General features: G+C 47.5%; 1 protein-coding gene across 1 annotated transcript; it reads left to right on the top strand.

Annotated features, from left to right (window-relative positions):
• Nucleotides 1-6,398, top strand: LOC142219233 (uncharacterized). The gene is made up of 7 exons (XM_075288180.1): nt 1-108; nt 1,213-1,566; nt 1,692-1,811; nt 3,579-3,635; nt 3,915-4,034; nt 5,127-5,231; nt 5,732-6,398. Exons 1-7 carry the CDS (start codon nt 1-3, stop codon nt 5,831-5,833), a joined length of 966 nt encoding a protein of 321 aa, XP_075144281.1. The 3' UTR covers nt 5,834-6,398.
• The last annotated feature ends 10,995 nt before the right edge of the window (nt 6,399-17,393 follow it).

The following is a 17,393-nucleotide window of genomic DNA, read 5'->3' as shown; positions in this document are numbered from 1 at the left end:
ATGGTAATCTCACAGGGCAATAAATCCATATTGTACAAGACGGTAAAAACCTTCATCAGGATCCTCGGCTTACACAATCAGACGCCAGGTCTAAAGGTCCGCAGCTCGGTGAGTACAGCGCAGACTTACATGTTACTTTCTGCAATGTATATTAGGATGTTTGAGTATTTTATCACATTGCGGTATGTCACTGTGACTGTGTATGTTGCGTGGACTTGTTGATATGAGTGTAGATATGTGATACAAGCGGATGGCAGGATTATCTTACTGTATCCCTGAAGACGTAACACAAGGAATGTAAGGGTGGTGGATGGAGAATTTTTGGTTTCCCCTTGTCCACGTACCCGATCGTAAGGACACAAGACTTCTCTGTTCTGCAGGATTATTTCACTATAGAGGCGCCCCTATAGATTTTACTAAAGTTTATATGGCTACAGTCAGAATGAATTGGGCATTGGTTGGGTTGGGCATCGAGATGGATGTCATCTCGAAGATCAGGTTGACCCAAGATTGTTTGGGGTGAACGTGTTTGGTAGAACTGGTGCCATTACTATACTTAATCCCAGAGTATAATAGATGAAGGCCTAGGAGAGGTGTATAATAATTTCACTTCTGGTTCACCAGTGACGAATCCCTAAAGTTTCTGGTTTAGGTGGAACCAAAAACTTTTGCAAAATTTGGTATGAATCTGTCTCAATCCCAACTGGTTGGCTCATCTCATCTCTCACACACCATCTTTCTTTGAAGGAACGTTTCCAGAAAGATGATATGTCCTGGTCTGGTGTCATTGAACATGTACGGCCAGTTTGAATGACTTTAATAGCCAATATGGACCATAATATGTAGGATCATATATCATAGAATAAATCAGATATTCCACCATCGGTCTGTCGTGTATATGGCCGCCTTTACGTTGCAGCTACACTTAATGGGATTGTGCCATAGGAACGACCGCAGCAGGAAGTAAGTAGTTTATAGTTTACACCAAGAATGGTATAAGGTGCAAGTATTGTAAGTAAATCATTGCAAATCAGTCATTATTCCATCTCACCCATCCAACTCTCCAGTCTTGGGTCCTCCATTCTAGCACTGGTAGTCTGATCACCGCCATGTTTGGTCCTTGCCAGACCAGGAGACGTGACTTTCCTTCTTGACAAACTGCAACCCTACCTAAAATCTTAGACCTTTGACCTCATATTTTTTCTTCCACAGTCATTCCTGGTGATGTCCTCACCAATATATGAAAATAGAAGAAGGAACCAAGACTACGAACCCTCTGACTTCGTTGGTATAAACGCACTACCTATGAGGAGATTCCCACCTACTGACAACCCACGGGACGACCACTTCCAACCTCCTGCATATCATACCCTTCCAGATTTACCAGTCTGGACAATCCCTCTGCCGGAGTCACAGTCAGATAGGTCATTGAGAGCTCAGCAATGGACAATAGACTCTCCGATTCCTCCAACTACTCAATACCATACACCAAATGTTGTCGACTCCCAAACCCCTGGACCACTTATTAAGAGTCCATTTTGGAAAAGTCCATTAGCAGTTGTAGGGGTAAGTGAAAACCTGAAGTATACATTACAACTAAATAATCCACTCCATCTATAAAGATAAAGAAATATTGTAAATCCTTAAAAGTCTTCTTCTGAAAGAAAACAGTGTCTTCTCATTGTCTCTAGGCGTGGCTGGTAATCATTTCCTTTCTGCCAATTTTGGGAGGCGTAATATTGACATCCAATGAATTCGCAACGATGTCTAACTCATTGCTACTTGAAATTCCTTTTTGGTCTGCAGCGTGTGTAAGTATAGTAAAGAAGAACAAGATATCTAGTGGTTTCTTATACGATCATTAAGACACCTCCGTATATGATGGCACTAAGAGTGTGGGATACAGCATAGGGTTTCTCTTAAGATGACGCCATGATAGATCTCCTTATAAGTCAGTGGGTGCTCTGTGGTTACGTTGGCTTAGGGTGGTCTAAGGACAATGTACATATATGTGAATGAGGTACGGAGATTGTTCCAATGGTCACACCGAGGCTTGTAGGCAATACAAGGAGACATCTCCTAGGTCTACAGAGAAGAAGAACGTTTCATAGATTATCATAGACAAGGATCCTTTGTTTGTCTTTGCCTTCTTCTGGATCAGTTCTAGAGGATTGTCCTGCAGGTTGGATTTCATGCACTTATGTCTTTATCCAACATTATCAACCATGTTCTATGTTATTGTGTGATAATAAACAAGTAGTCAAGTGAGGTCAAAGTCTGACAAGTGTGTCCCCATGTAGCCAAGTATCACAGCGGACTGATCCATCCTAAGGAGACTCCATCCATCCAATGTATGAGCCCAAGGAAATTAGACTATTGAGAGGTCCCTTAGTGGAATATCCTGAGAATCTGAGCATCAGTTCTAGGCTGGAATTTCTCTCCATTACTGTCCTTCTAGGAAGAACTTGCATAAGAGTTTCCAATCACTAGTCCATACCTCCCAACTTTTGAAGAGCCGAAAGAGGGAGAAAATATGCGGCGCCACTGCAAACTTAGCTCCGCCCACTTTTATGTTGACTCCACTCATTCTCATTCATTTTTCAAGTGCCCCCACACATTATAACCCTCTTATAGTCACCTGTAAATTATATGTCCCCCTCCATCTCTCCCACAGTTTCATATAACCCCTTATCTGCCCCCAGTTTCATGTCCCCCCCTCCATCTCTGCCCCCAGTTTCATGTCCCCCCCCTCCATCACTGCCCCAGTTTCATGTCCCCCCATCTCTTCCACCAGATTCATGTGCCCCTCTTCATCTGCCCCAATGTCATGCTGTTCTCCCCCCTTCATCTGCCCCAGTGTCATGCCGTTCTTCCACCCTTCATCTTCCCTAGTGCCATGCCGTTCTCCCCACCTTCATCTGCCCCAGTGCCATGCTGTTCTTTCCCCATCTGCCCCAGTGTCATGCTGTTCTCCTCTCCCTTCATCTGCCCCAGTGTCATGCCGTTCTCCCCCACTTCATCTGCCCCAGTGTCATGCCTTTCTCCCCCTTCATCTGCCTCAGTGCCATGCTGTTCTCCCCCCTTCATCTGCCCCAGTGTCATGCCGTTCTCCCCCTTCATCTGCCCCAATGTGATTCCATTCTCCCCCCATATGCCCCCAGTTTCATAGGCCCCCTACATTACGTTCCCCTCAATGTTTAACACAAATACTTATACTCACCTTCCAATGCTCCCCCGCCGCTCTCTCACTCCACTCACATAGTCGTAGGAGTGATGTGACGTCATCACATCGCGCCTACACATGCCGGAAGCTGGAGCGCAGCAGTAAGGCAGGAGCTGAGCTGTGAGTTGACGCCGATGAGTTGAAATTGGGACACACCTTCTGCCGACCGGGACCGCGGGACATTACACCGAATTCGTGAATGTCCTGCGGAAATCGGGACAGTTGGGAGGTATGCTAGTCATTGTGTTCTGGGCAGGAGACCCATGGCGCGTGGGCAACAACTTCAGGCTAGTGGCTTGCTTTGTATATTTCTATTGTCCTTAACCAATTCCATGTTTCCCCTTATGTTTTATAGTACGTGGTCACGGGAAGTCTATGTATAATGGCTCACATGAGACCCTTCTTATGCCAGGTAAGATGACAATGTCTTATCACTGTGTTAGCTTTGTAGTGGAGGCTTCTCCTAACATAGAGCAACCAAATTCCTCCAGGGCTCCTCCTGGTCTGGGAGTCTGGGACCTCCCAGTCTAATAAATGGAAGACAGATAATACACCTTTTCCTTTGGTGCAGACTTTGACTCGAAATTGAGTGTGGAATTTGTCAAAATTTGGAAATTTGGAATTTGGCTTTGCCCAATAGTTCACAGTTCTCAAACTCCTTGCCCTATAATGCCAAATCTTTCCTCCGCAGGTCGGACTCTCACTGGGCTTCAGCATACTAACCGTCATTGTCAGTTGTGTCGGACTTGTGTTTAATGTCCACGATTTGGAAAGCAGGAGCCACGTAAATTATCTCTTTCCTCCATACGAGGTGAGTTTTGCGATGTGTTATGGTGCCAGTCTAGGCTGGTCTTTTGTGGGGACAATGACTTGGTTTGGCCCTTTGGTTGCGATCGTCAGAGCCAAGTAGTGAGGGGTGCAGGGTCACAGTCGGGTGTGGGAAGGGCAGTGAGTTGGGCACAAATTTCAGAAAGGCACCATGGTGGCCTGAATTATTATATTCTTCAGTCTCTTCAATGGCCACCTCCCATTTACTCTTCTGGGCTCACTAGGGTTGAGCCGATCTTGAGATTTCAGGATCGATTTCAAAATCCGATTTCCGATCATATTCCAGCCGATCCCAATCGTGAAATTTGCTCCGAACTTTTCCGATCCCGACCCCTAGTCAATGCTTCTCTATGGGAAAAGTCACTTGAGGGTTGAGCCGATCTTGAAATAATATCCGACCTCGATCCCGCTGGAAAAGATCGAGTCGGAATTCCGATCGCCATCGTGAAATTTACTCAATTGGAATCTGATCTTTTCCGATCCTAATCGCTCAACCCTAGTGCTCACTTGCGGCATCCAGTGTTGGTTTCTGGCCTCTTCTGGCCTCCACTGGCCTAAGGGGAACACTCAGCGCTGCACCTCCCATGAGGCAACCTGAAGCGACCGCTTCAGGCGGCGCTATGCCAGGGCCCTGGGGAGGGTGGCATTTTTGATTACCAAAGCCAGTCCAGGACAAGCCGCCCCCTTCGTGCTCCGCTCCGCCCCCTGGGGGGGGGGCGGCTTTCTGTAGCTCGCCTTGGGTGGCGAAAGGGGCAGGTTCACCCCTGGGAACACTGAAGCCTTTGACTACAAAGACCCCATGGGAAGCTTCAAAATCATAAAACTTGTGTCAAAGCGTCATAACATGGACATCCAGATTTGATCGCTGAGACCCAATCAAAAGCCTCAGCGGTGATCCGGGGCCAGTGATGTCATAGAGAAGAGACCAAAAAGCCAGAGAGGCCGGGGAAGATTATTGTTACACTGAGACCCGAGTGGGTGACTCCAAATGTTTTGGAAAATTCGTAACACACCAAACTGGTTTGCCACCTCTAGTTATTAAAGACTAAACTAGTTTTTTTGTATTTTTTTACAGTTGTATATCCTTATCGGTGCAAACATAGTTGCGCTTTGTTTATCGTTTTTTGGGAGTATCTGTGGATTCGGTATACTGTGCCGCTCATTAAATAAGAAGCCTCAGGTAAGGTCTACAGAAGCTTCACTTCTCCGATCTAGAAGTGTTCACAACCCTAATGAGTAACCAAAGAAATAGAAAGTGGGGGAGGGGGTTGAATAACCAAGAAGGGGGGGGGGGGGGAGGGACAATTCTATGAAACAATTTATAGAGATGCCTTATACTATTGTAGAAATCTATACTATATGAAAATGTACAATACAAAGTATAAAATAGAGGAAGCTGTGACCTCTCTGAGACTGAACGCTGTGAGAGAGGAGGAGGAGCAGCAGTGGGAAGTCATTGAGGGTATCAGGCTGTTACATAGCCAACATAGAACTTAAAGAGGAAAGCTGGGTTGTGCAGAAGGATCAGATTCTCTTAAGTATCACACATGAGGATAAGGAGATCAGTCTTAAAAACCTCTTCAATGACCTAAACCATTTTTTGCAAGACGGAAACTTAAGCACTTGGTATATTCCTATTTCTGTTCCATTTCTTATCTTATCTTTCTTATCGTTCTTTAGGAACCTGTCACAGAGGATGTGATGCCGACTGCGACTTCTTCTCAGATTTCTATAGATTTACCTGAGATGCCATCAACTCCTCCTCCGCCTTATATACCTTAAGGGGTGTCTATAGGGAGCGCTACACAGTGACATGGGAAGAGAATTGCTACAAAATATGTATAATGTATTATTGTTATTTATTAGGTTGTTATATAAAGATGTGACATTACACAAGTATTTAAGGAATTGTTCATATTTAATATGCCGTTCTTAATGTAAACCTAATGTGCTAATTACCATAGAATGGAATAGGAATATGTGATCTTCCTGAAGCCACCACTAGTGGGGGCCAATGAGCTTATCGCATTCTGTTTATACATTGGACACAGTATGCACTAAGGTCCATAGCACCCCCTAGTGGTGCCTGCAGATAGTTAGAATGTAAGGCTTTGGCTCAGGACTTAAAGGAGTCTTACATCACGATTGCCTGTATTTATTCACTGCATTGTAACAATTGTGTTGTGTATATTGTTAGTTATCTGATGATTTGTATATTTGCACTGTAATACCGTATCATTGTATTGTGCTGCGGCCGTGTATCTGCCGCTGATGTGACGCTGTTATTGAGGGCCGTGTATTGTAACGGTTGTGAATTCAATGTGAACTTGCCTTGTACTATTTTGCAACAGCAACTACCTCAAGTAAAAGTGCCTGAAATATCGAAATCCTCCAAGTGTCTGAGTGATTGTCTAACCACAACTAAGGAATCAGTAATGGGGGCAACGTCTGCTCCGGTAATATCTAAGGGGGAAGGCGGTGTGATGAGAATCTCAGAGAACATTCAACTTGGTCTCTGCCCTGCAGATAGATAGGTTACTGTCACCAGAACCATCATATCACTCCAGCCCTGCAGATAGATAGGTTACTGTCACCAGAACCAGCATATCACCCCAGCCCTGCAGATAGATAGGTTACTGTCACCAGAATCAGCATATCACCCCAGCCCTGCAGATAGATAGGTTACTGTCACCAGATCCATCATATCACCCCAGCCCTGCAGATAGATAGGTTACAGTCACCAGAACCAGTATATCACCCCCAGCCCTGCAGATAGATAGGTTACTGTCACCAGAACCAGCATATCACCCCAGCCCTGCAGATAGATAGGTTACTGTCACCAGAACCAGTATATCACCCCCAGCCCTGCAGATAGATAGGTTACTATCACCAAAACCGGTATATCACCCCAGCCCTGCAGATAGATAGGTTACTGTCACCAGAACCAACATATCACCCCAGCCCTGCAGATAGATAGGTTACTATCACCAAAACCGGTATATCACCCCAGCCCTGCAGATAGATAGGTTACTGTCACCAGAACCAGAATATCACCCAGCCCTGCAGATAGATAGGTTACGGTCACCAGAACCAGTATATCACCCCAGCCCTGCAGATAGATAGGTTACTGTCACCAGAACCAGCATATCACCCCAGTCCTGCAGATAGATAGGTTACTGTCACCAGACCCAGCATATCACCCCAGCCCTGCAGATAGATAGGTTACTATCACCAAAACCAGTATATCACCCCAGCCCTGCAGATAGATAGGTTACTGTCACCAAAACCAGCATATCACCCCAGTCCTGCAGATAGATAGGTTACTGTCACCAGAACCAGCATATCACCCCAGCCCTGCAGATAGATAGGTTACTATCACCAAAACCAGCATATCACCCCAGCCCTGCAGATAGATAGGTTACTGTCACCAGAACCAGCATATCACCCCAGTCCTGCAGATAGATAGGTTACTGTCACCAGAACCAGCATATCACCCCAGCCCTGCAGATAGATAGGTTACTATCACCAAAACCAGTATATCACCCCAGCCCTGCAGATAGATAGGTTACTGTCACCAGAACCAGCATATCACCCCAGTCCTGCAGATAGATAGGTTACTGTCACCAGAACCAGCATATCACCCCAGCCCTGCAGATAGATAGGTTACTATCACCAAAACCAGCATATCACCCCAGCCCTGCAGATAGATAGGTTACTGTCACCAGAACCAGCATATCACCCCAGCCCTGCAGATAGATAGGTTACTATCACCAAAACCAGCATATCACCCCAGCCCTGCAGATAGATAGGTTACTGTCACCAGACCCAGCATATCACCCCAGCCCTGCAGATAGATAGGTTACTATCACCAAAACCAGTATATCACCCCATCCCTGCAGATAGATAGGTTACTGTCACCAGACCCAAGTATATCACCCCAGCCCTGCAGATAGATAGGTCACTGTCACCAGAACCAGTATATCACCCCAGCCCTGCAGATAGATGAGTTACTGTCACCAGAACCAGCATATCACCCCAGCCCTGCAGATAGATAGGTTACTGTCACCAGAACCAGCATATCACCCAGCCCTGCAGATAGATAAGTTACTGTCACCAGAACCAGCATATCACCCCAGTCCTGCAGATAGATAGGTTATTGTCACCAGAACCAGCATATCACCCCAGCCCTGCAGATAGATAGGTTACTGTCACCAGACCCAGCATATCACCCCAGCCCTGCAGATAGATAGGTTACTATCACCAAAACCAGTATATCACCCCAACCCTGCAGATAGGTTACTGTCACCAGAACCAGCATATCACCCCAACCCTGCAGATAGATAGGTTACTGTCACCAGAACCAGCCTATCACCCCAACCCTGCAGATAGATAGGTTACTGTCACCAGAACCAGCCTATCACCCCAACCCTGCAGATAGATAGGTTACTGTCACCAGACCCAGCATATCACCCCCAGCCCTGCAGATAGATAGGTTAGTGTCACCAGAACCAGCATATCACCCCAGCCCTGCAGATAGACAGGTTACTGTCACCAGACCCAGTATATCACCCCAGTCCTGCAGATAGATAGGTTACTGTCACCAGACCCAGCATATCACCCACAGCCCTGCAGATAGATAGGTTACTATCACCAGAACAAGTATATCACCCCAGCCCTGCAGATAGATAGGTTACTGTCACCAGAACCAGCATATCACCCCAGCCCTGCAGATATATAGGTTACTGTCACCAGACCCAGCATATCACCCCAGCCCTGCAGATAGATAGGTTACTGTCACCAGACCCAGCATATCACCCCAGCTCTGCAGATAGATAGGTTACTGTCACCAGAAACAGCATATCACCCCAGCTCTGCAGATAGATAGGTTACTGTCACCAGAACCAGTATATCACCCAGCCCTGCAGATAGATAGGTAAGTGTCACCAGAACCAGCATATCATCCAGCCCTGCAGATAGATAGGTTACTGTCACCAGAACCAACATATCACCCCAGCCCTGCAGATAGATAGGTTACTGTCACCAGAACCATCATATCACCCAGCCCTGCAGATAGATAGGTAACTGTCACCAGAACCAGCATATCACCCCAGCTCTGCAGATAGATAGGTTACTGTCACCAGAACCAGTATATCACCCCAGCCATGCAGATAGATAGGTTACTGTCACCAGAACCAGCATATCACCCCAGCCCTGCAGATAGATAGGTTACTGTCACCAGAACCAGCATATCACCCCAGCCCTGCAGATAGATAGGTTACTGTCACCAGAACCAGCATATCACCCCAGTCCTGCAGATAGATAGGTTACTGTCACCAGAACCAGCATATCACCCCAGCCCTGCAGATAGATAGGTTACTGTCACCAGAACCAGCATATCACCCAGCCCTGCAGATAGATAGGTTACTGTCACCAGAACCAGCATATCACCCCAGTCCTGCAGATAGATAGGTTACTGTCACCAGACCCAGCATATCACCACAGCCCTGCAGATAGATAGGTTACTATCACCAAAAGCAGTATATCACCCCAGCCCTGCAGATAGGTTACTGTCACCAGAACCAGCATATCACCCCAACCCTGCAGATAGAAAGGTTACTGTCACCAGAACCAGCCTATCACCCCAACCCTGCAGATAGATAGGTTACTGTCATCAGAACCAGCCTATCACCCCAACCCTGCAGATAGATAGGTTACTGTCACCAGACCCAGCATATCACCCCCAGCCCTGCAGATAGATAGGTTAGTGTCACCAGAACCAGTATATCACCCCAGCCCTGCAGATAGACAGGTTACTGTCACCAGACCCAGTATATCACCCCAGTCCTGCAGATAGATAGGTTACTGTCACCAGACCCAGCATATCACCCCCAGCCCTGCAGATAGATAGGTTACTATCACCAGAACAAGTATATCACCCCAGCCCTGCAGATAGATAGGTTACTGTCACCAGAACCAACATATCACCCCAGCCCTGCAGATAGATAGGTTACTGTCACCAGACCCAGCATATCACCCCAGCTCTGCAGATAGATAGGTTACTGTCACCAGAACCAGCATATCACCCCAGCTCTGCAGATAGATAGGTTACTGTCACCAGAACCAGTATATCACCCAGCCCTGCAGATAGATAGGTTAGTGTCACCAGAACCAGCATATCATCCAGCCCTGCAGATAGATAGGTTACTGTCACCAGAACCAACATATCACCCCAGCCCTGCAGATAGATAGGTTACTGTCACCAGAACCATCATATCACCCCAACCCTGCAGATAGATAGGTTACTGTCACCAGACCCAGCATATCACCCCCAGCCCTGCAGATAGATAGGTTAGTGTCACCAGAACCAGCATATCACCCCAGCCCTGCAGATAGACAGGTTACTGTCACCAGACCCAGTATATAACCCCAGTCCTGCAGATAGATAGGTTACTGTCACCAGACCCAGCATATCACCCCCAGCCCTGCAGATAGATAGGTTACTATCACCAGAACAAGTGTATCACCCCAGCCCTGCAGATAGATAGGTTACTGTCACCAGAACCAGCATATCACCCCAGCCCTGCAGATATATAGGTTACTGTCACCAGACCCAGCATATCACCCCAGCCCTGCAGATAGATAGGTTACTGTCACCAGACCCAGCATATCACCCCAGCTCTGCAGATAGATAGGTTACTGTCACCAGAACCAGCATATCACCCCAGCTCTGCAGATAGATAGGTTACTGTCACCAGAACCAGTATATCACCCAGCCCTGCAGATAGATAGGTTAGTGTCACCAGAACCAGCATATCATCCAGCCCTGCAGATAGATAGGTTACTGTCACCAGAACCAACATATCACCTCAGCCCTGCAGATAGATAGGTTACTGTCACCAGAACCATCATATCACCCAGCCCTGCAGATAGATAGGTAACTGTCACCAGAACCAGCATATCACCCCAGCTCTGCAGATAGATAGGTTACTGTCACCAGAACCAGTATATCACCCCAGCCATGCAGATAGATAGGTTACTGTCACCAGAACCAGTATATCACCCCAGCCCTGCAGATAGATAGGTTACTGTCACCAGAACCAGTATATCACCCCAGCCCTGCAGATAGATAGGTTACTGTCACCAGAACCAGTATATCACCCCAGCCCTGCAGATAGATAGGTTACTGTCACCAGAACCAGCATATCACCCCAGCCCTGCAGATAGATACGTTACTGTCACCAGACCCAGCATATCACCCCAGGCCTTCAGATAGATAGGTTACTGTCACCAGAACCAACATATCACCCCAGCCCTGCAGATAGATAGGTAACTGTCACCAGACCCAGCATATCACCCCAGCCCTGCAGATAGATAGGTTACTGTCACCAGACCCAGCATATCACCCCAGCTCTGCAGATAGATAGGTTACTGTCACCAGAACCAGCATATCACCCCAGCTCTGCAGATAGATAGGTTACTGTCACCAGAACCAGTATATCACCCAGCCCTGCAGATAGATAGGTTAGTGTCACCAGAACCAGCATATCATCCAGCCCTGCAGATAGATAGGTTACTGTCACCAGAACCAACATATCACCCCAGCCCTGCAGATAGATAGGTTACTGTCACCAGAACCATCATATCACCCAGCCCTGCAGATAGATAGGTAACTGTCACCAGAACCAGCATATCACCCCAGCTCTGCAGATAGATAGGTTACTGTCACCAGAACCAGTATATCACCCCAGCCATGCAGATAGATAGGTTACTGTCACCAGAACCAGCATATCACCCCAGCCCTGCAGATAGATAGGTTACTGTCACCAGAACCAGCATATCACCCCAGCTCTGCAGATAGATAGGTTACTGTCACCAGAACCAACATATCACCCCAGCCCTGCAGATAGATAGGTTACTGTCACCAGAACCATCATATCACCCAGCCCTGCAGATAGATAGGTAACTGTCACCAGAACCAGCATATCACCCCAGCTCTGCAGATAGATAGGTTACTGTCACCAGAACCAGTATATCACCCCAGCCCTGCAGATAGATAGGTTACTGTCACCAGAACCAGCATATCACCCCAGCCCTGCAGATAGATAGGTTACTGTCACCAGAACCAACATATCACCCCAGCCCTGCAGATAGATAGGTTACTGTCACCAGAACCATCATATCACCCAGCCCTGCAGATAGATAGGTAACTGTCACCAGAACCAGCATATCACCCCAGCCCTGCAGATAGATAGGTTACTGTTACCAGAACCAACATATCACCCCAGCCCTGCAGATAGATAGGTAACTGTCACCAGAACCAGCATATCACCCCAGCTCTGCAGATAGATAGGTTACTGTCACCAGAACCAACATATCACCCCAGCCCTGCAGATAGATAGGTTACTGTCACCAGAACCATCATATCACCCAGCCCTGCAGATAGATAGGTAACTGTCACCAGAACCAGCATATCACCCCAGCTCTGCAGATAGATAGGTTGCCTTCACCAGAACCAGTATATCACCCCAGCCCTGCAGATAGATAGGTTACTGTCACCAGAACCAGCATATCACCCCAGCCCTGCAGATAGATAGGTTACTGTCACCAGAACCAGCATATCACCCCAGCTCTGCAGATAGATAGGTTACTGTCACCAGAACCAACATATCACCCCAGCCCTGCAGATAGATAGGTTACTGTCACCAGAACCATCATATCACCCAGCCCTGCAGATAGATAGGTAACTTTCACCAGAACCAGCATATCACCCCAGCTCTGCAGATAGATAGGTTACTGTCACCAGAACCAGTATATCACCCCAGCCCTGCAGATAGATAGGTTACTGTCACCAGAACCAACATATCACCCCAGCCCTGCAGATAGATAGGTTACTGTCACCAGAACCATCATATCACCCAGCCCTGCAGATAGATAGGTAACTGTTACCAGAACCAGCATATCACCCCAGCCCTGCAGATAGATAGGTTACTGCCACCAGACCCCAGTATATCACCCCAGCTCTGCAGATAGATAGGTTACTGTCACCAGAACCAGTATATCACCCCAGCCCTGCAGATAGATAGGTTACTGTCACCAGAACCAACATATCACCCCAGCCCTGCAGATAGATAGGTTACTGTCACCAGAACCATCATATCACCCAGCCCTGCAGATAGATAGGTAACTGTTACCAGAACCAGCATATCACCCCAGCCCTGCAGATAGATAGGTTACTGTCACCAGAACCAGTATATCACCCCAGCCCTGCAGATAGATAGGTTACTGTCACCAGAACCAGTATATCACCCCAGCCCTGCAGATAGATAGGTTACTGTCACCAGAACCAGCATATCACCCCAGCCCTGCAGATAGATAGGTTACTGTCACCAGACCCAGCATATCACCCCAGGCCTTCAGATAGATAGGTTACTGTCACCAGAACCAACATATCACCCCAGCCCTGCAGATAGCGTATAACACTTATAGTGACAGCACTGAGCAGGGTATAGTGTAATTCTATGTTTTATCTTTGAATTCACCACAGAAAAAAAATAGAAGGAAAGACTTTCACCGTAGTTCAAAATAACAATCCTAGGACAATATACCGCAGCCGTCTCGCCTGTCAGATAGGGACGTATGTGCAGATAGACAAACTACCTACAGCAAGACCGGACCAAAACCAAAGTTACATGGAACAGGATTGCGCCGCGCTTACCTAGGAGTTCAACCAAGTTAGAACTCTATATTTCCAAATTCTACAAAACAGGGACAAAAACACAAGACGCATTTCAGGGTTGTTTTCCTCTTTTCTTAAGGGGGATCAAAGTTGAATTGACTATTGCGATGACCTCCCATATCTGGGGGGGGGGGACATACAACACACTCGCACTTCGGGAGGTTCAGCATACAATATTGTGCAACAATATAAAATAACCAACACATGTCCGATACATAATATCTAACATTACATACATCTTTGTGATGCAATGTATAGTCTCATATCTCAGACAGTCTCAGGAGTTTCTACATGTGCTACTGCTATGTATATTCAGCGTCTTCTCACCAGGTCTGGACTCTACACATGGGCTTCCGAGAACACCAATGAATGGAAAACTTCTATATGGCGGCCATTATGGTGTGACGGTTGTAAATTTGTTGCAATTGGGTCACATTGCTCAGGACTAATGTATAAGTGTGAAGGTCCTTCACCTGGAGCAGATCCATCATCATTAGGTACTTGGAATAATATGAGAATTTTCCAGAATTGCAAAATGTCTTGGCAAAGTTAATTGCCTTATAATGACTGACTCATTGTAGATCTTCAACGTTCTGAGAAGGGCAGAATGAAGCCCCTTGGACAAAAGGTTCATCTCGGCCCCAGAAACTGAAAATACAGGTGCTCAGATCCGGCTTCTCTTTGGACTTGGACTGGGCAGGTCCAAGACCACGTTGGTGTTTCCCACCCCCTCTACAACCTCTTCGTCTTTTTGTGTATAATGGTTGGTGGGGGAGGTCTCTAGTTTTCGTCTTTAGTCCCAGTGGACTGTAATAGTCCAAAATTTTTCATAATATAGGGGCTTCCTTGATGTGATATGTTGTGGTTGGTGTTAGGGTGTCCAATGTTCAATGTCCAATGTTCCTTATATAAAGAAAAACGACAGCACCGAGTAGTGCATAGGGTGTTCATACATGGCTAACCCCGAACTAACCCACGGCCCAGCCACGACCTGATGTTGGTTGGAGGGTCCTTGATAGTAAATGCAGGAATATAAGCAGCCTGAACATGTTCCTCGTCACTTCACCAACTTCCAGTGCCCGGAGGAGGCCAAGAACGCTTTACTGTTTGGGTTTCCAGTGTCCGACCCCTCCACAGATCACATATGGGTGGCCAATCCCATGGTTGGGTCAATATTATAAAGACTCCATTGGGGGCCTTATATCCCCTTTCATATAACACAGTCCATGTTACAGTTTGTTACTCAATGTGAACACATAATGTTTAGTGACATTTACTGTAAAGCCATAAAACAAGGGCTGTGTGTTGCGACCTGATCTGTCACCCCGTACTTTGCTCTCTTGGATTACGACTGGAGTCTTGAAATAACAATCTAATCTCACAATATGACACATGAGGCAATATTCCACTATGTAAGGAGGAAACGACATCACTGTATGTAGGTGGAAAACCCACGTAACATGTGGAGAAATTCCGTTACAGTGTATCGGGAGGACCCGTAGTAGTGTACAGGTACAGTATATTACCACACCTATATCTGTGCGGGTTTTATGGACTGTAGTTATAGTACGGGAACATATTACTTCATATTACTTCCTTTTATTAAACTACTGGTTGTCTGGTATCTCCTCCGCCGGCCTCCGCCGCCCCTCAATATAGCATTCTATAGTGAGAAGAAAACCTAGCGTAAGTTTTATTTCACGGCCTCTGCCTAACATTGCTCCGCTACACCCCACTCCCCACCTTCCGCCACAGCATGTCCCCCTAACTGCTCACCTGGTGGGGATGTGCTGTGGACGGAGACAGGACAGGAGCTTAGCGGGGCGGTGTAGCATCTCTATAGCTTCAGAACTCAGGCCTGGTTCACATCTGCATTCAGTATTCCGTTTGGGGAGTCCGCTTGGGGAACCCCCAAACAGAATACCGAACACATTAAAAAGTGGTTAGCATAGAAACCACATGGACCCCACAGACTATAATGGGGTCCGTGTGTTTTCCGCACGGTGTCCGCACGAATCATGCGGAGAGAAAAGTGCTGCTTGCAAGCCCCAAGCGAACACAGATGTGAACCAGGCCTAACATCAGGGCCCCATTCTGCTCGGTAGACTACACCTCTGTTTAGCATGTCTTCATCTTGAACGTCCATTTGCACCTTCAGTTTTGTGTTTCTAGATTTACAACTAGAGACGGGCGAAACTCTTAAGATTCGAGGTTTTGAGGTTCGGGTTGGGCAAGTGGAGACGAATTTCCATATTCAGTTCAAACTCGGCTCAGTAGGATTTGCCAATCTCTATCTTATACCTCCCAACTGGGACAAAGAGGGACAAATAGTGCGGCGCGCATAGCACATTGTGGTAAATTTAGCTCCACCCACTTTTGTGTTGACTCCGCCCATTCTCATTCATTTTTTTCTGTGCCCCACACAGTATAATCCTCCTACAGTCACCTGTAAATTATATGTCCCCCTCTATCTCTGCCCCAGTTTCATGTCCCCCTGCCATCTCTGCCCCCAGATTCATGTCCCCCATCTCTTCCCCCAGATTCATGTCCTTCCATCTCTGCCCCCAGATTCATGTCCCCCCATCTCTGCCCCCAGATTCATGTCCCCCCATCTCTTCCCCCAGATTCATGTCCCCCCATCTCTGTCCCCAGATTCATGTCCCCTCCATCTCTGTTCCCAGATTCATGTCCCCACGTCTCTGCCCCCAGATTCATGTCCCTCCATCTCTTCCCCCAGATTCATGTCCCCCCTCCATCTCTGCCCCCAGATTCATGTCCCCCCATCTCTGCCCCAGATTAATGTCCCCTCCATCTCTGCCCCCAGATTAATGTCCCCTCCATCTCTGCCCCCAGTTTCATGTCCCCCCTCCATCTCTGCCCCCAGATTCATGTCCCCCATCTCTTCCCCCAGATTCATGTCCCCACCATCTCTGCCCCCAGATTCATGTCCCCCCATCTCTGCCCCCAGATTCATGTCCCCCATCTCTGCCCCCAGATTCATGTCCCCCATCTCTTCCCCAGATTCATGTCCCCCCATCTCTTCCCCCAGATTAATGTTCCCCCATCTCTGCCCCCAGATTCATGTCCCCCATCTCTGCCCCAGATTCATGTCCCCCCATCTCTTCCCCCAGATTAATGTTCCCCCATCTCTGCCCCCAGATTCATGTCCTCTCCATCTCTGCCCCCAGATTCATGTCCCCCATCTCTGCCCCCAGATTAATGTCCCCTCCATCTCTGCCCCCAGATTCATGTCCCACCATCTCTGCCCCCAGATTCATATCCCCCATCTCTTCCCCCAGTTTCATGTCTCCTCCATCTCTGCCCCTAGATTCATGTCCCCCCATCTCTGCCCCCAGATTCATGTCCCCCCATCTCTGCCCCCAGATTCATGTCCCTCCATCTCTGCCCCCAGATTCATGTCCCCCATCTCTTCCCCCAGATTCATGTCCCCCCCATCTCTGCCCCCAGATTCATGTCCCCCATCTCTTCCCCCAGATTCATGTCCCCCCATCTCTGCCCCCAGATTCATGTCCTCCAGATGCAGATCTGAGTTGAAATCAGGACATACCTCCCTCCACACGTCACCAAAATCGTGAATGTCCGCGG

Source organism: Leptodactylus fuscus, chromosome 10 (genome assembly GCF_031893055.1).
Source record: "Leptodactylus fuscus isolate aLepFus1 chromosome 10, aLepFus1.hap2, whole genome shotgun sequence".
NCBI lineage: Eukaryota > Metazoa > Chordata > Amphibia > Anura > Leptodactylidae > Leptodactylus > Leptodactylus fuscus.
This window is presented reverse-complemented; position numbering and strand designations above follow the sequence as displayed.